General features: G+C 37.5%; 1 protein-coding gene and 1 long non-coding RNA gene across 5 annotated transcripts in view; one reads left to right on the top strand and one right to left on the bottom strand.

Annotated features, from left to right (window-relative positions):
* The window catches only part of LOC113893340, a 79,053-nt gene that overhangs the window by 31,856 nt on the left and 22,385 nt on the right, over nucleotides 1–24,812 (top strand). The gene's annotated exons all lie outside the window — the stretch shown is intronic.
* The window catches only part of NAV3 (neuron navigator 3), a 382,845-nt gene that overhangs the window by 12,813 nt on the left and 345,220 nt on the right, over nucleotides 1–24,812 (bottom strand). For all 4 annotated transcript variants that reach the window (XM_027543298.1, XM_027543301.1, XM_027543299.1 and 1 more), the window contains 9 exons: nucleotides 23,458–23,632; nucleotides 18,662–18,759; nucleotides 15,885–15,980; nucleotides 15,444–15,612; nucleotides 13,870–14,105; nucleotides 3,815–3,969; nucleotides 2,265–2,336; nucleotides 1,504–1,700; nucleotides 230–348 (listed from right to left, as the gene is read on the bottom strand). In XM_027543298.1, coding sequence (XP_027399099.1) covers nucleotides 230–348; nucleotides 1,504–1,700; nucleotides 2,265–2,336; nucleotides 3,815–3,969; nucleotides 13,870–14,105; nucleotides 15,444–15,612; nucleotides 15,885–15,980; nucleotides 18,662–18,759; nucleotides 23,458–23,632 — 1,317 coding nt within the window. The remainder of the gene's footprint in view (nucleotides 1–229; nucleotides 349–1,503; nucleotides 1,701–2,264; nucleotides 2,337–3,814; nucleotides 3,970–13,869; nucleotides 14,106–15,443; nucleotides 15,613–15,884; nucleotides 15,981–18,661; nucleotides 18,760–23,457; nucleotides 23,633–24,812) is intronic.

The following is a 24,812-nucleotide window of genomic DNA, read 5'->3' on the forward strand; positions in this document are numbered from 1 at the left end:
AATACCAATGGCAATAAATTTGGCCTTCAATGTGTTCTTATTGGAATTCTTTCTCCTACATATTTATTCTCAGAAAAAAATGTATTAGAAACTATTTGTTCTTTCAAGCTACCTTTATTTTTCTGCACAAATCAGAGAAATTATTTTTTTGTTTGTTTTTTTGCTTTTAAAGGATGATTTTTTTTTCTATTTCGTCTTTTAAAACAGTTAAGAAAATTGAGTACTATACCTGCAGACCTTCTCTTACTGCCTCCAGAATATAAGGTACCAAAGAATAGTTCCAGAGATCCATGAACCATACTCTAGAACCTTCTACATCCATGGGACAAGGCAGGAAAAGTCGAGGGCCTGAGAAGAAAGAAATAACAAACCATTTATGAGAATCCCTGTATTTAGCAATCTAAAGACATATTTAGACACCGTTCTGGGGGTATTAATATGCTTCTTATAGGATTCTTAGAAAATTATAATCTTGGTCAGCTTAATTATTATCAGTGTTTTACTGAAGATCCATCTTCAGGACCCTCCTTTATTTTTACACTAAAATCTTAGTCTAATACATAACATTTTAGTATTAGGAGAAACCTTAAAGGTCATAATCCAGTCAATCTGCTCCACTTTACAAATGACAAAACTATGAAGGAATGAATTGTCAAATATAAAATATGTCATTATTTGCTGGAAGTGGGCCTCTGCAGTGGTCTTCTGATCCCAATTGTAGAATTGTCCTAATTCTTTCTACACTGTGCCTTTAGTGAGTATATCTTTCTGATCCACAAGGATCAGCAAGGAAAAGGGGACTTTTTTTGTGTGCAACTTAAGAAGGAATATAAAAATAAACATCGTTATGCCAACTCAAGACAAATAACTCAAACAATTGTATCTTCATGAAAATATAAAATGCCTAAATTATCTTAAAATCTCTCACAACTATAATTCATATATGCTAAAATTTGTTTTAGCATAAAAATGATACTCTAAAAAGATATGATTTATTTCACATGGCTACCTGACTTTTAGGTGTCTATATTAAACTAATATAGCTGTCTACATTAGTTGATGTTAGCAAAGTTTCATGCTTGTATGCGTGCTAAGTCTTCTCAGTCATGTCTGACTCTTTGCAACCCTAAGAACTGTAGTCTTCCAGGCTCCTCTGTCCATGGGATTTTCCAGGCAAGAACACTGGAGTGGGTTGCTATGCCCTCCTCCAGGGGATCTTCCCATCCCAGGGATTGAACCCACATCTCTTATGTCTCCTTCATGGATAGGCAGGTTCTTTACCAGTAGTGCCACCTGGGAAGCCTTAGTAAACTGTAACAGTCAGATGAAAAGACACAAAGCTTGAAGGCAAACTTTCAGAAGGAGGAAAAAAAAATGAAAACTTAAATTTTTGGAAGCTTCAAAAACATTAGCTTCAGTTGTTATTTTCTACTTCCAATCTGGCTATCTTAACCAAGTACTCTTAGTTCCTAGAAAATGGCATATTGCAATTTTGGAGCTCACCAATTGTAACATCAGAAGAACTGTGTGTTTCTAAAAAACTGTTGAGATGATGCCACGTCTTAGGAATCCAATCTATAATTTTGACTAGGTCATTATTGCGAATGTTCCTTTCAATTTCCATCTCTATCAGTTTCCTTCGAAGGTATCTGCCTAAAAAGCCTTTCACTGGCTCTGTGTGGTTTGCACATAGTACCCACCTATAAAAAGAAAAAAAAACAATCAAAACCAAAACCCAGAAATCCTTATATAAATTAAACTTAAAGTCCACAGTGGTTCTCTCTCCAATATAAAGTAATAATGTTCCTATTTCAGTTGGAGGCCATATGTTAATGATCAAAGAGATGAGACAGTCTATTAACATTAGAGCTAAACTGTATGTAACTTTTCTTTCTGAGCTAAAGAGAAGCTCATGTGCGTCACAGCAGTGAGTGGGAGTGTGCACGCTGAGCACTCTTCTGTAGGAGAATCACAAATCCTGAAATAGGAACTCTCTTCACATTTCTCACATTTAGAAGAAAAGTGTTCTACTTTAGCTGTGACATAGTGAGCAGGAAAAACATTTCTTTTTTCTTCTTTTTTAAAGAAACACTTCTGATTATAGGTCAGGGATCACAAAATGTCTGCTTGAGAAAGAGTGTCAGAAGAAGTGAGAATTATTTCCACACCCCAGGTTACCGATTCGTCAGTGTACAAATGGAAAAAAACAACCACCAAAAGCAAACAGAAAAGAGACAATACAAACAATTCCAACTTATTTTTACCTGAAATTGTGATGTAGCTCTAGATTTGGTGATGAAGAAACTCCCTGATTCATTGTTCCAATAATATATGGACTGGAGACAAAAAGAAAAGAAAATGTATATGCATTAAAGGTAAAAGATATTAATACGTTAAAATTGTCTCAGGAAACAATTTGGATAAACTTGTATTCTTCCCTTTAAAATTATGCTGTAAAGGGGTAATTTTATGACATTTGGCTGGAAAATGACAAAGATCACTGAAGTAGAAATTAAGATTTGGGGCTCAAATATCAGCTCTGGCATCCTAGGCAAATCATTGTAATCATTTTCCCTCTCTAATCCCATGTTTACTCATATATAAAATAAAGAGATTAAGTAGAATAATCATAGGGATCTCATCCCACTCTAATATCTAATGATTCTTTTGCTTATAATCCAATTAATTAATTTTTCCTTTATTATTTCATATTTCTAGCAGAGATAACTGGGATACTTGCACCATTGAAACTAACATTTATGCAGTTGTTCTTATATGTTCTTTTTTAGAGATCATACTACAGTGAATCTTAACAATCTTTTCAGATTTTTTATACCCTACTTTAACCTTTTCTCTCATGTAAATAGTTAAACATTAGAATCACTAAGGACAAAGGTATATCTGAATGTAATAAATTTACTTCTATAGGAAGGTTGAATTTAAACTTTACTATGGACTAAAAATGAAACAGTTCTATAGCCTTGTTCTAGTTCTTAATTTCCCTGATTCAAACATTCTGTTATTGATAAGAGTCAATAATAGGGCTTCCCTTGTGGCTCAGCTGGTAAAGAATCCACCTGCAATGTGGGAGACCTGGGTTTGATCCCTGGGTTGGGAAGATTTCCTGGAGAAGGGAAAGGCTACCCACTCTAGTATTCTGGCCTGGAGAATTCCATGGACTGCATAGTCCATGGTGTCACAAAGAGTTGAACACAACTGAGCGACTTTCATATCACATCACATAGCCTCGTTCTAGTTCTTAATATTCCTGATTTAAACATTCTCTTATTGACAATAGTCTTCCAGACTTTTAGCATACGCATGGAAGGTAATATCATCAAGTAAATACTGTTGCTATAAAAGCACCTGGGACACAGTTGTTGAATGAATAAACAGACGTTTGTAAACATGGTATAACAGTAATGAAGGCTTTTCAAGTTAACGACATCCACTGCTGCTGCTGCTGCTGCTAAGTCACTTCAGTCGTGTCCGACTCTGCGCGACCCCATAGACAGCAGCCCACCAGGCTCCCCCGTCCCTGGGATTCTCCAGGCAAGAACACTGGAGTGGGTTGCCATTTCCTTCTCCAATGCATGAAAGTGAAGTTGCTCAATAGTGTCCGACTCTTCACAACCCCATGGACTAAGCCCACCAGGCTCCGTCCATGGGATTTTTCAGGCAAGAGCACTGGAGTGGGCTGCCATTGCCTTCTCTGAATGGCATCTACTATAGGTCCTAAAGGGAATAAAGGCACAAAAATGCAAGTTTGATCCCCATTTTTCATATTTCATCATTCAAAATATTTCAAACATACCATTTATTGTATTTACAGTTGAGAAAACCATTGAAGATATCACTCAAAGAGCCCACATGATGAAGATTATCGAGAATTATTACAACTGGAAGCTCTGCACCATTATTATCAGCACTGCATTGTTCAGCCAGGTTAGCTAGATATTGTTGCAATTCCTTTAAAAAATAAAGAAAACAAACACATCAATGATAAATTCATACTAATGGTAAGCAATTCATACTTTAGGAATAATGCATTTTGTCTTCCATCTGAGTTCTGTGATTAAAACTCATAGATCATTCCATTGATATAAAATCTTATTCTACAAAGCAAAAAACATATAATGTTGAAAGTGTACATTTTTAAAGCAAAGATAAAAGCCAGTACAGAACATCTGAAGCAAATATAAAACTGTAAACACAAGGACATATTTCTCAGTTTGTTCTCTCCCTGGAAGAAAGGCAAAAAAAAAAAAGAATTCTTGATATGAGCTCTTATGGTAAACCATAAATATTGAGACTCCATTCTTACTTTTGATATAATTATAAAAATGGATTTTAGCAAGCCTTATAATTTGAGGTATAGACTAAATCCAAAATGATACCCCTAAATTTCCATTTAGACTCTAAACGTCTTAATTATTTTGATGAGGTGCATCTGAAAATACAGCCCTGGGACTCAGATAAAACTGTGGTTGGTTGGTTGTTTGATTGACTTATTTATTATCTGCATGCAACTGTTGTAGTTTAAAACAAAGACAAAAGTTGTTATATTTCATTGGGTCACTTGACATTAGCATTTAGCATTTATTAAGTTTCTTGGTTATTTACAGGTATTTTTCCTTTCTAATAGCTTTTAATCTAAATATGATAACCAGTTCACTGATTGCTGTCACAGATGGGTAGGCCAGAAACATAATTAGGTTTCTTAGAATTATCCTAATCAGTAAGAGCATTTCCATAATATTTGCATATTTACAATGACATTTTCAATTTGTAAATCTTGAGCAGGGTTAAAATCAATTTTATGATGGATCTTGAAAATAATGAATAGAATTCCAAATGATAAGTATGTAGTTTTTTACTCTTTCAACACAGATTTAGCAAGTGCCTACTATGTGCCAGGTACTCTGGCATCAAGGATTTAGAGCTTACTTCTACATTCTAGGCATTATAGTTGACAAACAAAAGAGCAGGCCAACAAGTAAATCACAATGTAGTGTGATAAGTGAAATGCACAAAGCACTATAGAAAAACTAAAGAGAGATATCTAATTCAGATTTAAGGTTCAGAGAAATACGCTATGGGGGTGGGAGGTATAATTGAAGAATAAAGAGTAAAGCATAAGAGCTGGAAGATATGAGTGTGTGATGTGTTTGGAGAAATATTAGTGTTCTGCTTTTGCATAAAATGGTACACGGTAGTAGTGATCTCAATGAGAGAAAACAGAAAAGACTGAATCCATGCAGAGAAATTTGGATTTTACTATATAAACACAAACACCACTCATATGCTGTTGTTGTTTTGACAAGGGTAGAGAATTTATCAAAGAAAACATATATTTGAAGGATTTGTCATTGTTCAGTAGCTCAGTCATGTCTGACTATTTGTGACCCCATGGACTGTAGCACACCAGGCTTCCCTGTTCTTCACCAACTCTCAGAACTTGTTCGAACTTATGTCCATAGAATTGGTGATGCCATCCAATCATCTCATCCTCTGCTGTCCCTTCTCTTCCTGCCTTCAATCTTTCCCATCACCAGGATCTTTTCTAATGAGTCAACTCTTGGCATCAGGTGGCCAAAGTACTGGAGCTTCAGCTTCAGCATCAATTCTTCCAATGAATATTCAGTGTTGATTTCCTTTTGGATTGACTGGTTTGATCTCCTTGCTGTCCAAGGGACTCTCAAGAATCTTCTCCAACACCACAGCTCAAAAGTATCAATTCTTCAGTGCTCAGCCTTCTTTATGGTACAACTCTCACATCCATACATGACTACTGGAAAAACCATAGCTTTGACTATATGGAACTTTGTTAGCAAAATGATGTCTCTGCTTTTTAATATGCTAGTTAGGTGGCATAGCTTTACTTGCAAGGAGCAAGTGTCTTTTAATGTAGATGCTTGAAGGACAGGATGATCAATTAGAAATGGAAAAACCAATCAAGATGCTTACTGCCTTGAGTAGGTTAGGCACATACAATATGCAGATAACTACAATTCATAGTGGAAAATAATACATTACCTCAAAAGAGTATACAACAAAGATTTTGTTCACTGCATATAAAGATTACTTGTGGCTTCTGGGAAAGACTTTCTGGTGGCAGTATTATTTGATATTAACTTTTTATTCTAAAGGTTAGGTGATATTTTGATGCTTAAAAATGGAAGAATAGCTTTCCACATAGAGACAAACAAAGGCAAAACACAAAAATATGAGCTCCATGTAGGAAAGAACCAGTAGTATATGTTTTGTGAAAGAGTTGTAAGTAAATTGGAAAGAAAAGTTTGCAACTTTGAATGATTGGTAAGACTACTGGACTTTTCCTACTGACAGTGAAGAAACATTCACTATTTTGGAGATCTGAGTAATGTAGCCAGAATCATGATTTTTAAGTGAGGTAAATATATTGTTTAACTCTATACTCTGAGCACATCATAAGAAAAGGTGGGCTGAATGAGTTACAAGCTGGAATCAACATAGGTGGGAGAAACAGCCACAACCTCAGATATGCAGATGATACCACCCTAATGGCAGAAAACAAACAGGAACTAAAGAGCCTCTTGATGAGGGTGAAGGAAGAGAGTGAAAGAGCCAGCTTAAAACTAAATACTAAGAAAAAAACTAAGATCATGGCATCCAGCCCCATTATTTCATGGCAAATAGAGGAGGAAAAGGTGGAAGTAGTGTCATATTTCCTCTTCTATGGCTCTAAAATCACTTCAAATGGTGACTGCAGAAATGAAATCAGGTGTTTGCTTCTTGGCAGCAAGTTATGACAAACCTAGACAGTATGTTGAAAAGTGGAGACATTACTCTGTCGACAAAGGTCCATATGGTCAAGGCAATGGTCTTCGAAGTGGTCATGTACAGCTGTGAGAGTTGGACCGTGAAGAAGGTGGGGCAGTGAAGAATTGATGCCTCTGAACTGTGGCTCTGGAGAGTCCCCTGGACAGCAAGGAGATCAAACCATCAACCTTAAGGGGAATCAACCCTGAATATTTGTTGGAAGGACTGATGCTGAACTGAAATTCCAGTATTTTGGTCATCTGATGTGTACAGCTGACTCATTGGAAAAGTCCCTGATCCTGGGAAAGATGGGGGGGGGTGGGCAGAAGGAGAAGAGGGCATCAGAGGATGAGATGGTTGGATGGCACCACCAATACAAGGGACATGAACTTGGGCAATCTTCAGGAGATGGTGAGGGCAGAGAGGCCTGACCTGCTGCAGTCCATGGGGTTGCAAAGAGTCAGACACAACTGGGCAACTGACAAGTTGTTTGTTTACAACAACAAGTATATTGTAAAGGAAGAAGAGAAATCAGTCAAGAGAATACTGAAATTGCTGACGCCAAGACACACTGTGGGACTCAAGAGGAATAATAGAGGTATGGGAAGATTTTTGACCTAGAGCAGACAGCAATGGGGAGTCACTGCTGGATTTTAAAGTGATCAGCTTTTAATTATGAAAAGACATTCCATTTCCACGAACTGAAAGCAAAAAGAGACACACAGAGAGAATTGGAATTTAATGGAAGTTGTAAATCAAGCAGTTAGTAAGCAACTGCAGTAGCCCAGGTAAGCGATAGAGTGTTCATTTGTTTGGGAGGGTGGTGGTAGCAGAGATGGATAGAAGAAGATGCATTTGTGATACATTTTCAGAGTTGGAATTGGCATTTCTAAATATGTATATTTACTGTACTAATGGAAACATATTTGTAAGCTAACAGAAATGTCTACCATATGGAACACGGGTATGGCTAATAGTGTCCAACTGGAACCGACACAAGTTCAAACAAGGAAGTTATCTGGATGAAAACAGATGTGGAGGAGATCAGAATGTTGAGGAATATTTACATTCACTGGAAGGTGAAGGAAAAACAGTCAGTGAACGACACTAAGAAGGAGCTTACTAGAAGGCAGGAAGGAAACAGGAGAGAATTCCATAATCATGAAAATGAGAACAATTTCTAGATAGGGGGATCAATTATAGTAATCAGGTACACATAAATCAAAAGAGAGAAAAGAGGAGGGAGGCGAGGGGAGAGGAGGAAGAGGAGGAGGTGAAGCAGGGAGGTGGCTGAGGGAGGGAGGTGGGTACAGGGAGGTGGAGAAGCTTGACTTGGATTTGATAAATAAGAAATCACTGGGTGATTTCTGAAAAATAGGGCTAGAAGATTCTATTACAGTTCTCTTTTTTCTTGAGACTGGTAGCAGATTCCTTTGGGAATCTAATAAAAGGTATGGACCAGTCAGAAGTAGAAATAGGCAAACACAAGTAATTCAGTCATATAACTTGAGTTTTTTTTTTTTTTTTTTTTTAACCCCACTTGAAATCATTTCATGAACTTCACCCTAGCTTAACTGGGGTAAAATCTTAGATTGAAGTACTGATATATTAGCATTAGAAGTTTCAGTCCAAGATCTAATAAGGCAGAAAAATAAACAGGTATATCTACCAGATGAATATTGATAATGAGACGAATCCCATACTTTGAAAATACACACAGAACACAGAGGTTGCATAAAAACTATTGATCACTGTTTTCCCTCATTTTGACTCTAGACACACTCAAAATGAATCTGCCAAGTCCAGCTTTCTGATCTTTTCCCACCTAACATTCCAAATGGCTTCAGCCGGCACATATTCTTTACTGAATCCATCTCCAGCCTTCTGGGCCCACTATATCAAATGTCACAAAGTGTAATTGTTTATGTGTCCTGCTTTCAATCAAAGTATTCCAGCTGGCAGCTCAAGAGAGGGCTTGAAGAATGGGAAGAGGGACAGAATGTAAAATGCAGAGACACCCAAAACATGAAAAGATTTGTTTTCATTTGATGGTTTATTGGTGGACGTTTTTGGAATCACTGAGTACTTTGTGCCTTGTCCCTTCGGAGCTATCAGAGGCACAGCATAAAGCATGTCAGCAGTTACGCAGCTCTGACTCTCAGGGAAGGCGTTTATCTCACACCTTATCCACCCTTTACTGTCGTAACCGACACTTAACTGTCCCTCCCACAACGCTAGCCTGCCATCCCCAGTTTCCTATACCACTCTCACATACCATCAACTCCCAGAAAATAATCGCAAATTCTCTAAAAATGTGGCAAGAACTGGCCAAATTCTCAGGCCAGGACTTGGTATCCAACATTACTGATGGGTCGTTCATATCTTACAACCGTAAAGAAATAATAAACATTTGTTAGTTGGATTTTGTGCTTTCTTGGTGATGAACACTATGTGACTTGTCCACGGATTTCTTCCTATAACTGTTCTCTAGCGTCATCCATTCTGTTCACTTTTGTCATGCTTTATTTATTACTTTATAATAACAAAGATTAAACTGACCTCATAATGACACAAGTGATTTTATTCAGAAAAAGTAGAAAATAAGAGTGCTGGCTGTATTTGATCAAATTTTAAAGGCCATATAAATTGTTATTGCTTAAAAACATCCCCAAGCACTAAACATTTTTTAACTGAAATAAAAATAACAGATATAACAGTGTCTTATGGAGTGAGGCAAATTTTAGAACTAATGTAAGTTACCCTACTTTATTTTAGCATGTCAAATTATATCCTGAGGAAGGATGGTCAACTTGACTCAAAATTTGACTTTAAGTGATTCTCCAACTTTATCAAAGTCCCGTTTCCTCTAATTAATCTCCTATTTTCCAACCAGTTGCTTTTTTTTTTTTCTTTTTTTTTTAGAAAAAAGTACTTCTAAAGAGTTCTTTCACATTAACATTAAGGAAAAATCAAAGAGAACACAGGGTAATTAAGATATGTCAATTCTTTTATCATTTTGGCTGAAAAGAAACAAAATATGTTAAAGCTTTTAAATAAAGCTTGCCAACATCCGCTGGATCATGGAAAAAGCAAGAGAGTTCCAGAAAAATATCTATTTCTGCTTTAATGACTATGCCAAAGCCTTTGACTGTGTGGATCACAATAAACTGTGGAAAATTCTGAAAGAGAGGGGAATACCAGACCACCTGATCTGCCTCTTGACAAATTTGTATGCAGGTCAGGAAGCAACAGTTAGAAGTGGACATGGAACAACAGACTGGTTCCAAATAGGAAAAGGAGTATGTCAAGGCTGTATATTGTCCCCCTGCTTATTTAACTTATATGCAGAGTACATCATGAGAAACGCTGGACTGGAAGAAGCACAAGCTAGAATCAAGATTGCTGGGAGAAATATCAATAACCTCAGATATGCAGATGACACCACCTTTATGGCAGAAAGTGAAGAGGAAGTAAAAAGCCTCTTGATGAAAGTGAAAGAGGAGAGTGAAAAAGTTGGCTTAAAGCTCAACATTCAGAAAATGAAGATCATGGCATCCGGTCCCATCACTTCATGGGAAATAGATGGGGAAACAGTGGAAACAGTGTCAGACTTTATTTTGGGGGGCTCCAAAATCACTGCAGATGGTGATTGCAGCCATGAAATTAAAAGACGCTTACTCCTCGGAAGGAAAGTTATGACCAACCTAGACAGCATATCGAAAAGCAGAGACATTACTTTGCCAACAAAGGTCTATCTAGTCAAGGCTATGGTTTTCCTGTGGTCATGTATGGATGTGAGAGTTGGACTGTGAAGAAGGCTGAACGCCGAAGAATTGATGCTTTTGAACTGTAAAGATTGCAAGGAGATCCAACCAGTCCATTCTGAAGGAGATCAGCCCTGGGATTTCTTTGGAAGGAATGATGCTAAAGCTGAAACTCCAGTACTTTGGCCACCTCATGCGAAGAGTTGACTCATTGGAAAAGACTCTGATGCTGGGAGGGATTAGGGGCAAGAGGAGAAGGGGACGACAGAGGATGAGATGGCTGGATGGCATCATTGACTCGATGGACATGAGTCTGGTTGAACTCCGGGAGTTGGTGATGGACAGGGAGGCCTGGCGCGCTGCGATTCATGGGGTTGCAAAGAGTCGGACATGACTGAGCGACTGAACTGAACTGAACTGAACTGATGAGGAGACCCAGAATTCATTGGAGGCATTAAACATGTAGGCTGAGGCAAACAAGCAACTGTGTCTTCTGCTTTTACTTAGAGAAGAGTTTAATATTCTGTCTCAGGTGCCATGTCTCTCTCTACTTAAAATGAGAATATTTGGTTCATCAACAATCTGAATAGTGCTGAATTCCAAGGACGTAGTCAGAATTCATGTGCTTTATTGAGTCAACATGAGGAGATAATATCCTGCATTATACACAACTCTGCTCTCCTTGAAAAATACATATAAGACAATTTGAACAAAGGTCTGTGTGTGTCACAGGGGTGGGTGGTCTGTATGGGTCTGAGTGTATTTGTATAAGAAATCCTCATTGTAGCCAAGAGCTATAATTAGTAACTGTGGGCAACCCTTAGACAGTGCTTGCTATGTGCACTATTCTCTCTCTTCCTGGCTTCTATTTCTCTCTCTCTCACACACACACACAGAGTCACTCCTTTAGTCCTTAACACAACTTCACTATTTTCCCCATTTTATGGCTGGGAAAACTGAGGCACAAAGAAATTAAAGAATCAGCCCTAGGTTCCACAGTTGGTTGGTGTCATGAACTTAATGAACTATTCCTTTAAGGCATTTTTGTTCACTAAATTAAACATCTTTCAAGAATTTAGTGGTTTGGGGCTGCTTTGGGGAGTCGTGTTTATTTTCTAAATATTTGTAGGAGGGAGGTTACTGTGAGACTGGGTCAGTTTAGATCATTTAACCAGGTCATTTTTGAAAAAAGTCACAGTGACCCAGTGTCATCTGGGTAACCTCGAGGTATTGCTAATAACAAATGTAGTTTCCTAAGAGAGCCTCAGGCTGCACTGACTGAGAATGTAGTTAGATTAACTATCAGTAAAAGTAGCCCTGTGTTAGCGGTATGTGACGCATCAACTATTTTCTTTTTAAAATTGTTGACTGCTTGGAGTATATGAAAGTACTGGCTGCGTTTTATATCCCTCACGGCTATTTGAGAGCTGAGAGTGTTCAGGATGATAATTCTGGTATGCTAGACCTTAGTATAGACTCATCTCACACACTAGCAAAGTGATGCTCAAAATTCTCCCATCCAGGCTTCAACAGGACACGAACCATGAACTTCCAGATGTTCAAGCTGGATTTGGAAAAGGCAGAGGAACAAGAGATCAAATTCCCAACATCCACTGGATCATCAAAAAAGCAAGAGAGTCCCAGAAAAAAACATTTACTTCTGTTTTATTGAATACGCCAAAGCCTTTGACTGTGTGGATCACAACAAACTCTGGAAAATTCTTCAAGAGATGGGAATACCAGACCACCTGACCTGCCTCCTGAGAAATGTGTATGCAGGTCAAGAAGCAACAGTTAGAAATGGACATGGAACAACAGACTGGTTCAAAATCGGGAAAAGAGTATGTCAAGGCTATATATTGTCATCCTGCTTATTTAACTTATATGCAAAGTACATCATGTGAAATGCCAGGCTGGATGAAGCACAAGCTGGAATCAAGATTGATGGAAGACATATCAATAACCTCGGATATGCAGATGACACCACCCTTAAGGCAGAAAGGGAAGAAGAACTAAAGAGCCTCTTGATGAAAGCGAAATAGGAGATTGAAAAGTCAACATTCAGAAACCTAAGATCATGGCATCCAGTCCCATCACTTCATGGCAAATACATGGGAAAACAATGGAAACAGTGACAGACTTTATATTTTGGGGCTCTAAAATCACTGCAGATGATGACTTCAGCCAGAAAAATTAAAATATGCTTGCTCCTTGGAAGAAAAGTTATGACCAACCTAGACAGCATATTAAAAAGCAGAGACATTACTTTGTCAACAAAGGTCCATCTAGTCAAAGTTATGGTTTTTCCAGTAGTCATGTATGGATGTGAGAGTTGGACCATAAAGAAAGCTGAGTGCTGAGGAATTAAAGCTTTTGAACTGTGTTGTTGGAGAAGACTCTTGAGAGTCCGTTGGACAGCAAGGAGATCCAACCAGTCCATTCTAAAGGAAATCAGTCCTGAATATTCGTTGGAAGGACTGATGCTAAAGCTGAAATTCCAATACTTTGACCACCTAATGCAAATAACTGACTCACTGGAAAAGACCCTGATGCTGGGAAAGATTGAAGGCAGGAGGAGAAGGGGACGACAGAGGATGGGATGGTTGGATGGCATCACCGACTCAACGGATATGAATTTGAGTAAACTCCAGGAGTTGGTGATGGACAGGGAAGCCTGGCAGTGCTGCAGTCCATGGGATTGCAAAGAATCAGACACAACTGAGCAACTGAACTGAAATGAACTGACTGAGACCTTAGGTGATGGTGAAATGGAATACTATTCAATTTCCTAAGTTTCCTACACAGAAATCTTATAGAAATATGATGTAAACAATTTTCTGCTCCCAGAATTTCTGCTTAGAATATATTAATCATACCCAAATCTCCATTATTACAATATTCCAGTTAATTCCTTATTTATTATGACCCAGACCAGATACTGACTTTTGAAAGCTCTGATTCCTCCAGGAAGAGTTCTAGCCTCTTGCTTCCATATTATTTACTTGGATCTCTTTTTGCTCTAACATTTCCTAAATGGATGTCTAAGAGAAATTAGACAATAGAGACCTTGTTCTTTTCTGCTGTCAATTCCCAATGCTTATGAAGTACTAGATAACTGAATGCCACTGAGCAGTCTTATTCAAATTCACAAATAGGATTTATTCATTCTCCAGATTCCAGCCTTAGCCAATGAGATAGATACGTTTCCAGGCACAATATGGAAGTTTCATGTAATCTTAATGCTTAGTTGAGTAATACAATTAAGGATAAATGGCAGCGGTTGTCTTAGGAGTCTGTGACTTACCTTACTAGACTTGTGATCCACATTAAAAGTGGCGATTGCATCCTCTGTTTTTTTCCTCCCAGATTTGGTTGTTACATATTCAGCAAGTTTGTGTGCTAAATAAGTCTTTCCAGTACCACTAGGTCCTGAGAGTATAATTCTGTGATGCTCCATCAACAAGTTAAAGTATCTTTGGGTAATTGGTTTAGGAATCAGAGTATCAAAAACAAAACTATCCAGACTGTTTTCTTCTACCCCTAAAGGGAGAAACAAAGGGAAGAGAATGGCTTATGGTTCTACATAAGCTAGAATTTAAAACACAGTGTCAACTGGCACCTGGGCTTTGTTAGCCTTAGGAATAACACTCCTTGCAAGAGACTTTCCTTGACATTTCTGTCTCACAAACATGTGTTGCTATTTTAAGATAGAATACATGAGAAATAAGGCAGAGTGAACACAGGAATGAAAGCAAGCCAGTTGCTTTTCCTGAGACTCTCTCCCCTGTCTACTTCATGCTTCCCGCTTATGTTTCCACAGAGAAATGGAAGCATTACTATGAATGCTATCAAGAACTATTCTTCTCTTTGAAGGTGGTAATTTTGTTAAGCATAAATATAAAAATTTGTGTTCTTCTCTTTTTCCTCCTCTTTTCTCCTTCTCTGTACTTCCTTCTAGCTCTCATTATACATCCCTGCTATACCATCACTTAAGCTTTTGAAGAATATATATTGTGATATTTGGCAAGGAATTAAGGAGAGCAACAGTATCTCAACTATCTTAATCATAAAATCAAATATTGACAAATCCCTCTATTAATCCATAGTTACCTAGATATGTTCTGAACTCATCAACATATGTGAACAAGAAATTATGGAGACAAGCATACCTGAGATATTCCATTTACCTAGAAATAATCACATTATTCAAAGCAAAAGAATTTCTCATCCCTGATTCTTAACTTCCATTCTCTATCCCCAGTGGGTATTCACTGAATATGTGCTTAGTCTCTTCACTGCGTCCAACTCTTTGTGACCCCATGGATTGTACCCTGCCAGGCTCCTCTGTCCATGGGATTCTCCAGGAAAGATCACTTGACTGGGTAGCTATTCCCTTCTCCAAGGGATCTTCCCAACCCAGGGATCAAACTTGGGCCTCCTGCATTGCAGGCAGATTTTTTACCATCTAAGCTACCAGGGAAGCCCTTGCTGAGCATATATATTTTAAAATTGAAGGTATAGGGATGAATATATTACCTTAGACTATGCAATAAACTTTTAGAAATTTCCCCTAAATCAAAGAGGATAATGTAGAAAACCTAGAAATTTGAAATTTGACAAGTCACTTCCTTTATGAGTCCTTGAGAATCTTCAAAATTGCATCTCAAAACTCAAAGACTTTAATTTACTTGATTTTTGTTTTTAGTTGGATTTTTGTGTTTTTAATATAAATATGGCTCATCTCATACCCAAAGTATTAAAGTAGTTAGCCTACTTTTCAAATATGAAAATTTGAAGTGAAACTGCAAAAAAAAAAAAAAGAAAAGAAACATTGGTAACAATGAAATTGTGGGGTTTTTTTTCCATTTTTATTTTTACCTTTCAGGTTCACAGTGATGACGTTATTATCACCCACAAGGTACCCACACGGCAGCAGCTCAGGCACTTCTGGGCCATGGGATCTGGTCACGTCTCCTATACAGTAGCTGGCAATGCAGTCAGAGCTCAGACCAAGGCTAGCGGAGGTATCAATTCTGAACACATATTCCTGAAATTGTATACACAAAGATGCAAAGTCAAAACAGAGGGACCACTCTTCTACCAGTGTAAAATTCACGGGGATATGAAACTAGCTATCATGAATTTTAGAACTGGGTACTACAATAACTATTAATATCACGCAGCATAAAGAGAAAGCTTCCTTTAATATTTAAAATGCAGGAGAGGAAAAACAGATATGCACATGCCATTAAAGCTAAGGGAAACATCCAAAATGAAACACGTTTGAAAATTAGTATCAGGATATCTTGTACAACGTACCTTAAAGAGACGTCTAATTACACCATCTAAGACATCCCACTTGGTTTTTCCACTAACACCAATGGATCCTATCAAATATGCCTGAGACTTCTGATCCTAAGTAAGATCAAAATAAAATAAGATAAAACCCAACTGCATCTTGTTTTATTATATCTACTAAAATATTAATATTGGTGGTGATTAACACTAAAATATATATCAAACTTATGGTTTATATAATAGTAGACATACACAGTGGATTATACAAAATACCCCAGCAAACAAAACAACCAAAGTAACTAATTAACTAACAAGCAAAGTAACAGGAATAGCAACAAAACAAGAGAGAAAGAAGTTAGATGAAGTGGTATGGCCAAGGAAAACTGATTTATGACCTGTTCAGTAGAAAGGAAAGGTCCAGGAGAGAACAGCCTTCCATTTTAGCGAGCATGTACATTTCTGAAGAGAATCAGCTTGGTGGGAAGGAGATGGTGATAGAGATGCAACAGAACTATATCTTGAGTTCTAAAATGCCATCTTAACATTTTTGCAATCTAAATGTTAAGTCCAAAACTCAGTTTATTATTTTTTATTTAGATTATCTCTAAGATCGAATCCAAATTTGAAAAATAAGTTATCCATGGCAGTATGGGATTCATATATTCACAACTCAGGCTCTACTTTGAATTTATCAGAAAATTCAATATTTAGAATACTTGCCAGGAAATCCTACAGGATTACAAGGAATCCTTGAAGATTCTTGGAGAATCTTCAAAATTACATTTCAAAACTCAAAGATTTTCATTGACTTGATTTTTTTGTTTTTTGGTAGGGTTTTGGTGTTTTAAATATAAACATGGTTCATTTCATAGCAAAACTATTAAAGTGGTTAGTTTATTTTTCATATATGAAAGTCTAAAGATGAAACTACATCTACATGTAATTAAGAAAAGTGATGTTAGGTCAAGTCACTTAGCTGGCTCTGACCTACATTTCTTCATCTATAGCATTTAACTCTATAAGGGTAAATGATTATCACCACTACTTAGGTATAACCTGAAACTAATATTTGTTTTTTAAAAAAAGTTAGAAATTCATAGCAAAACCACTGTTATTTTTATACCACTGTTATAGACTGAATGTTCTTGTTCCACTCAAATTCATATATTAAACCACAACTCCCAATTGATGGTGTTTGGAAATGGAATCAGCAGGAGGTAATAAGAGTTAAATTAGGCCATGAGAGTGGGTCTGACATCACAGGATCAGTAGCCTTCTAAGTCGGAGAAGGCAATGGCACCCCACTCCAGTACTCTTGCCTGGAAAATCCCATGGACGGAGGAGCCTGGTAGGCTGCAGTCCATGGGGTCACGAAGAGTCGGACACGACTGAGCGACTTCACTTTCACTTTCATGCATCGGAGAAGGAAATGGCAACCCGCTCCAGTGTTCTTGCCTGGAGAATCCCAGGGACGGTGGAACCTGATGGGCTGCCATCTGTGGGGTCGCACAGAGTCGGACACGACTGAAGCGACTTAGCAGCAGCAGCAGCAGCCTTATCTAAGTAGGGGAAGTAAGAGAGAGATCTCTCTCTCCCCAAGTACACACATTGAGGAAAGGCCTGTGAGAACATAGCCAAGAAGGTGCCATTTGCAACCCAAAGAGAGAGCCCTTTTCAGGAACCAAACCAGATAGCACCTTGATCTTGGACTTAATAACCAGGAGAAAACAAATTTCCATTGTTTAAGCCATCCAATCTGCAGTATTTTGTTATGGTAACTCAAGAAGACCAAGATATCTTCTTCTTAACATTCAGAAATATTGTCTTTCAGAATTATTTTGAAAAAGAAAACTTGTTTTCTGGTGTTAATGTAACTGAGTCAAAATGGACATGCTTACAGTGCTTTTAAGCTGCTGCTTTTAAATCAGAGATCGTTCAAGCTTCACTGAGACTATTATAGTCTTTTACAAAAAGACCCACATGGGAAATTCAGGCACAGATCCGCAGCTCAAGCAGAAAGCTTATGGCATTATAATTCTTAGAATATATGCTCAATGTAAAAATTCACAATTGCTAGCTCACTTTTCAAACTTAAATACTGCAATTATCTTAAAATTCTAAAGTTCTTTGCTCTTCCGTTTGATACGAAAAAATTGGATACCTACAAATTTGTATTTTTGGCCACTGAAATACAATTTCAACTTGAAAAAAAAATATTTTTTGTTTCAAGAAGAGTCTAGGATCAGGATGACACTGCCAATTTGAAGGCAATATTTGATTCCAGAAAAATTAAATATTTGCCTTTTCAGCTAGGGCCTTGCTTAAAAATGATACACAAAAGTAGTATTAATGGACATTGTTATAATGAGTCTAATAAAATATATCTATCTTTCCAGTGTCTAGAATGGCCACATAGCTTATAGTCTCCTCTTTGTGGAAAGACCATCTTGACAGTTCTAGCAACACGGTACCATACATCATAAACATCACCTGTATTTAGTTAGATAAGATGCTATGTCAAAGAAAGCCATGTGTTTCTTTTTAGGTTTTAGGAATGAGGGTGGCTGACAGCCGCTACTATTTTCAGTGAATAAACATGAAGTACGGAGACACATTTCTACCTATAGGATGAGGCCATTTCTTTTTGAGTCCCTAACTTTCATGCTTTTATAAACATATTAAGCCAATGCCAAGACAAACTCTGCTGGTGGTATATTTATCAGGAAAAATACTCATATTTCAATATATTTGACTTGTGGTCATAAACGGTAATAAAGAGCTTAAAATTAAAGAAATACCTTTGCTCGGCCATAGCCCTTGCTTATGGAGACTATAATTTTCACACTGCGGCCATCCTTGTGTCCAGTTGCATCACCAGGATCATCCAGCAAAATATCTACCAAATTTCCAAAGAAACATACACACACATAACAGAGTCATGTTAGCTCGGATTTGTCTACTGTCATCACTTTCTCCCCCATAGTTTTACGCTTTTCAAGGGGAATATTTACCTTTTCTGCCATGCATTCTAACTTAACACAGGTGAAAAACCTCAGCTTTCAAGAAGATGGGTGGCTGTGGTTGGGTTAAAGTTTTCATCTAAGACTTTATTTCTGTTTTCAAAGATCTTCACCCAAGTGTTGGGCCATCGCAATAGATGAGGAAATAAGGGGTTTCTTCCCCTATTATGCACAGGTCTGAGTAATACCTGAGTAATATTTAGTTACCATTATAACTGCCACAAATTGAAAAGCAATCTGATTTTCTATCTAGCTGAAAATATCCAAGCTCAAACCCCATGAAATTATAAATGCAAAGGTGCTGAGATTGACTGTCAACTGAAATTATTTTCAAGCATTTGGTACAAACACAGCTATATGACTACTTTTCCTTATATCTGTAATTTTAGGTAATGTTTTGAATTTCAATGATGGCATTATACTTCCCTGAAAAAATATATTAATTATTGCTCTTCTGTCCTCTTTCTGCTCACAGTTTCAAAACAAAAATGATATTTCTAGTAATCAGCTAAGAGTTACAGAAGCATGATAAAGCTAGTTAACCTTTAAACTACCAACTTTAAATGTGATTAAAGATTAATTTTTTAAATATAGTATATGAGATTAATGTTCAGTTTGGAGAATGAGTAAGGCAAACTATCCCACATATGTTTTCCTTTGAAAATGATGATATTATAGAGGCATATTTAATATGAAGATAGTGTTCTGTGGACAAAGGAAACTTAGCTATATGTTGAAGATCACATGTGCCTGGTGACAAGAGGACTCAATTGCTCACACTGTAAATTCAGAGAGACAAGGACTTTGTATCATTATATAAAAGAAACAATTTCATCAAATGGGTTCTGAAAATAAAATTGTTGTATTACTTTAATAATTGGAATATGCAATTTTGCAAAGAAAGGAGTTTAAAAAATGCCATAATACCGTAACAATGAAAAACAAATTTAGAGTTTAAGGAATATGGAGATTTTTTTGCTAGAAATTTTTAAATTGTCAAAGACAATCTCCCTTGCTGGAATTAATTTTTTTTTTACTAGATGAACATCCTCCTGGTCTCATCTTTTTTCTTATCCTGCTCAAAACTCTTCCTTAAGTGTCATTTTAATTCTCGTTCCTTTTCTCAAAATTTTAAACAGGCTAATTATTCACATCTAAATATCTTATAATTCATGACCAAATCACCTCTTTAGTACTTTGTTCAATTATTCATAATTGTTTATAAATATTCAAAAATAATTATTTAAAATAATAATTTATTAAGCATCAAAAAAATCAGGTACTGTCCTGGGCACTGGAAATGAATACCATGGTGAGAAAGAAGATGAATTCCCTGCTCTATCATTTACTGAACTAATTATAGTAATCACATCCCCAAGTCTTGGTTTCTTCATCTATAAAATGGGTTATAAAACCATCAGCTTGGTAGAGTTATCGAGAGCATAACAGACAATGCTTTTAAAGCACTTTATCCTCAGTATTTAGTAAGTTCACCTGTTCTAACCATTACTCCTTTTCTCTGTGTGTCTATTTTAACTCCTTGTATTAACAGTTGGAGGAGAACACCGTGGCTCACTCTGGGTCTCCCCGTTGGTACACCAATGGGATGATCACCTGAGCAAACAACTCTGAGGGAAAACAAACAACAGCCAATTTGAGATTAGGTTCTTTGTGTTTTGTTTTTGGTTTATTTATTGATTTGGAAAATAAGTTATGTTTTTCTGTCAACATATTGAAAATAGAATAAAAAGGTTTGCCATTCTGGTTCCAATCAAGTGAAATACTGACAAGAAAATTAAAGGTTTTTTCACACCTCTGTCTTCACTGGATGCATGGAACATGCACTATATTTGAGGAACTGGACCTCTGTCAATTGTCCTCTGTCTACTTCTTTTTTAATTAATCATGTACTCTACAAAGCTTTTCTGTTAAAAAGCCCCAGCATAAAAGCACTTTTAACTGTCAAGTTTGAGCCCACTAACCATGCAGAGTTCCAAAGAATAGCAAGGAGAGATAAGAAAGCCTTCCTCAGCAATCAATGGAAAGAAATAGAGGAAAGCAACAGAATGGGAAAGACTAGAGATCTCTTCAAGAAAATCAGAGATACCAAGGGAACATTTCATGCAAAGACGGGCACAATAAAGGACAGAAATGGTATGGAACTAAAAGAAGCAGAAGATATTAAGAAGAGGTGGCAAGAATACACAGAAACTGTACAAAAAATATCTTTACAACCCAGATAATCACGATGGTGTGATCACTCACACTCAGCTGGAGCAGACATCCTGGAATGTGAAGTCAAGTGGGCCTTAGGAAGCATCACTATGAAAAAAGCTAGTGGAGGTGATGGAATTCCAGTTGAGCTATTTCAAATCTTAAACGATGATGCTGTGAAAGTGCCACACTCAATATGTCAGCAAATTTGGAAAACTCAGCAGTGGCCACAGGACTGGAAAAGGTCAGTTTTCATTCCAATCGCAAAGAAAGGCAATGCCAAAGAATGCTCAAACTACCGCACAATTGCACTCATCTCACATGCTAGTAAAGTAATGCTCAAAATTCTCCAAGCCAGGTTTCAACAGTACATGAACCGTGAATTTCCAGATGTTCAAGCTGGTTTTAGAAAAGGCAGAGGAACCAGAGATCAAATTGCGAACATCCGCTGGATCACTGAAAAAGCAAGAGAGTTTCTGAAAAACATCTATTTCTGCTTTACTGACTATGCCAAAGCCTTTGACGGTGTGGATCACAATAAACTGTGGAAAATTCTGAAGGAGATGGGAATACCAGATCACCTGACCTGCCTCCTGAGAAACCTGTCAGGAAGCAACAGTTAGAACTGGACATGAAACAACAGACTGGTTCCAAATAGGAAAAGGAGTACGTCAAGGCTGTATATTGTCCCCCTGCTTATTTAACTTATATGCAGAGTACATCATGAGAAACGCTGGGCTAGAAGAAACACAAGCTGGAATCAAGATTGCCGGGAGAAATATCAATAACCTCAGATATGCAGATGACACCACCCTTATGGCAGAAAGCGACGAAGAACCAAAGAGATTCTTCATGAAAGTGAAAGAGAAGAGTGAAAAAGTTGGCTTAAAGCTCAACATTCAGAAAACTAAGATCATGGCATCTGGCCCCATCACTTTATGGGAAATAGATGGAGAAACAGTGGAAACAGTGTCAGACTTTATTTTTGGGGGCTCCAAAATCACTGCAGATGGTGACTGCAGCCATGAAATTAAAAGACATTTACTCCTTGGAAGGAAAGTTATGACCAACCTAGATAGCATATTGAAAAGCAGACATATTACTTTGCCAACAAAGGTTCGTCTAGACAAGGCTATGGTTTTTCCAGTGGTCATATATGGATGTGAGAGTTTGACTGTGTGGAAAGCTGAGCGACGAAGAATCGATGCTTTTGAACCGTGGTGTTGGAGAAGACTCTTGAGAGTCCCTTGGCCTGCAAGGAGATCTAACCAGTCCATTCTAAAGGAGATCAGCCCTGGGCGTTCTTTGGAAGGAATGATGCTAAAGCTGAAACTCCAGTACTTTGGCCACCTCATGCGAAGAGTTGACTCATTGGAAAAGACTGATCCTGGGAGGGATTAGGGGCAGGAGGAAAAGGGGATGACAGGATGAGATGGCTGGATGGCATCACTGACTCGATGGACGTGAGTTTGAGTGAACTCCGGGAGATGGTGATAGACAGGGAGGCCTGGCGTGCTGCGATTCATGGGGTCGCAAAGAGTCAGACACGACTTAGCGACTGAACTGAACCGAACTGAAAATTGCCCAGGAACATGTATATTATTGGTTTTCAAGCGTCATCTAGTGGCTGTGCTTTGTAATCACCACAGGTCCTCCTGTAAATTTTTCTCAACCAAGTCTTTTATGTATACAAAAATGATTAAATGCTGTGTGTGTGCACTCAATTAAAGGAGCAGTTATACTTTATAACTGAGTAGTTCATCAGATATTAAGACGTTAGGTTATATGATTCTATTTGCAACTGACTAAAACGCTACCCTTATTCTAAACTCAATACTGGAACCCAGCGTTTCCTTTTTGTCTGTTTGGTGACAGTTTAAAAGAGCTGTAGCCCGGTGACAGAGGAGCACTGTATTCTCCCTGGGCTGCAAAATGCAGGATCACTAGTCAAATTTAGGAATAGGGCCTGAAACACCTGTAAATGGGCAAAACGCTATCAAAATGCACGGGGTTCTGATTATACAGTGATGAGTACAAACCATCATCAGAGAATACTACTCCTTCGTCCTATCTGTAATCCTGGAGGAAGTACTTGTCAAGCACAAACAATTGTTTTAAAAAATGATATGAAAACCGTATGTCTAAGTCGTTTCACTCTTTTACACAGAATGTTCTTTTAAGATGATCATGACTGAGAATGAACTTATAAGGAAAAAGGGCTATCTCTGAGAATTAGGGTGTTAACGCTTTGAAGAGGGAATGGGTGAGGGCAGTGGTGGGCAAGGGTCTCCAAATTCGAGGTGTCCTCACTTGTGAAGTCCTAGGCATGCTGTGATTAGGCACTGTGCGCGCAAAATCACCTGAGGTAACAGACTCCGCGATGTTCAGATTGTTGAGCGAGAGCCCTAAGGACTGGCGCGAGGAGGAGGAGGAGGTGCTGCTCGCGGACTCGGACGGGGGCCGAGCAGGCTTCCCCACGTTCCCCGTCTCCGCCTTCAGCCGGTCATTTTCAGCCTTCAGTATTTCAATCTCATTCTGTTGTGAAATTGAAAAACATGGCGCTAACTTGAAGAGAAAAGGGTATCAACTCTTTTAGTAGTAGTGTTAATCAGTGTTTTGTTTTTTTTTTTTTTAATGTGGTGAGATATTAAAAAACAACTATGAATTATGGAAACAAGATTTCCTTCCAAAGAAGGAAAAGTAAATCTCTTTCTCTGTCTCCCATATATACATATTCAGATATTCACAAATATAGATACACTGACCAGTGGAATTTTTTCACACTTAAAAAAAAATCTATCATATATTTGAGGAGTTTTCCAGGATGTGGTCTCACCTGAATTAAGAATAACATAATTGAAGAGGTCATTCCATTTCTCATTTTAGAATTAAACACTACAACATATATAAAAACAGATAACCAACAGAGAGACCTACTATATACTCAATATTTTGTAAAAACCTATAAGGGAAAAGAATTTAAAAAGAACGTATCTATCTATCTATATTCAGGTATATATATATATATAACTGAATCACTGTGCTGTGCATCTGAAACTTTGTAATACAACATTATAAATCAACTATGCTTTAATAAAATAAAATTTAAAAATTTAATGCAATACTATTAATATCTCATAGAAGAAAATGCCCTTCGTAATATTCTGAATTCAGGAAGAGTTGAAAATCACAGTAAAACAAAAGTTATATAAATGAAGTGATTTAAAATGATCACTTCAGAATCCTAGCTAACGTCTGAAAAAGTTTTTGTTCCTTCGAAACAGAGCACTAAGCTCATAAAAACAACACAAGCCTTTTGATGAATATATCAGTGGTATAGGAATCTGCTTGGCAACGAGCTTTTCCTGTTTCAGTCATCTGCGGTACCAAGTGATTATTGGTTGACAATAATAAAATGAAAGTCTGAGCACAGACTGGTTCTGAATTTAGCCTTCGGATCCTTCCAAGATATACAAAAGCTTTACTTTTACAGATGGCATTCTACATCACTTTTACTTTCATATTTAGAAAGCTTGTGTTATATTTCTGTCCTTTCCTCATTTCATTTGTTTTTCAATAAAAAACAGGTAAAGGTGTTTGAAAGTCAGATTTCAAAATTATAGGAAGAAGTTACCAAAAGGTAAATCACGGGGAAGTCAAGAAGCAAGGGCTGCAGAAGTTTCTCTGAAAACTTAGCTCTCAGCCAGTTCAGTCA

This window comes from Bos indicus x Bos taurus, chromosome 5 (genome assembly GCF_003369695.1).
Source record: "Bos indicus x Bos taurus breed Angus x Brahman F1 hybrid chromosome 5, Bos_hybrid_MaternalHap_v2.0, whole genome shotgun sequence".
Lineage (NCBI taxonomy): Eukaryota > Metazoa > Chordata > Mammalia > Artiodactyla > Bovidae > Bos > Bos indicus x Bos taurus.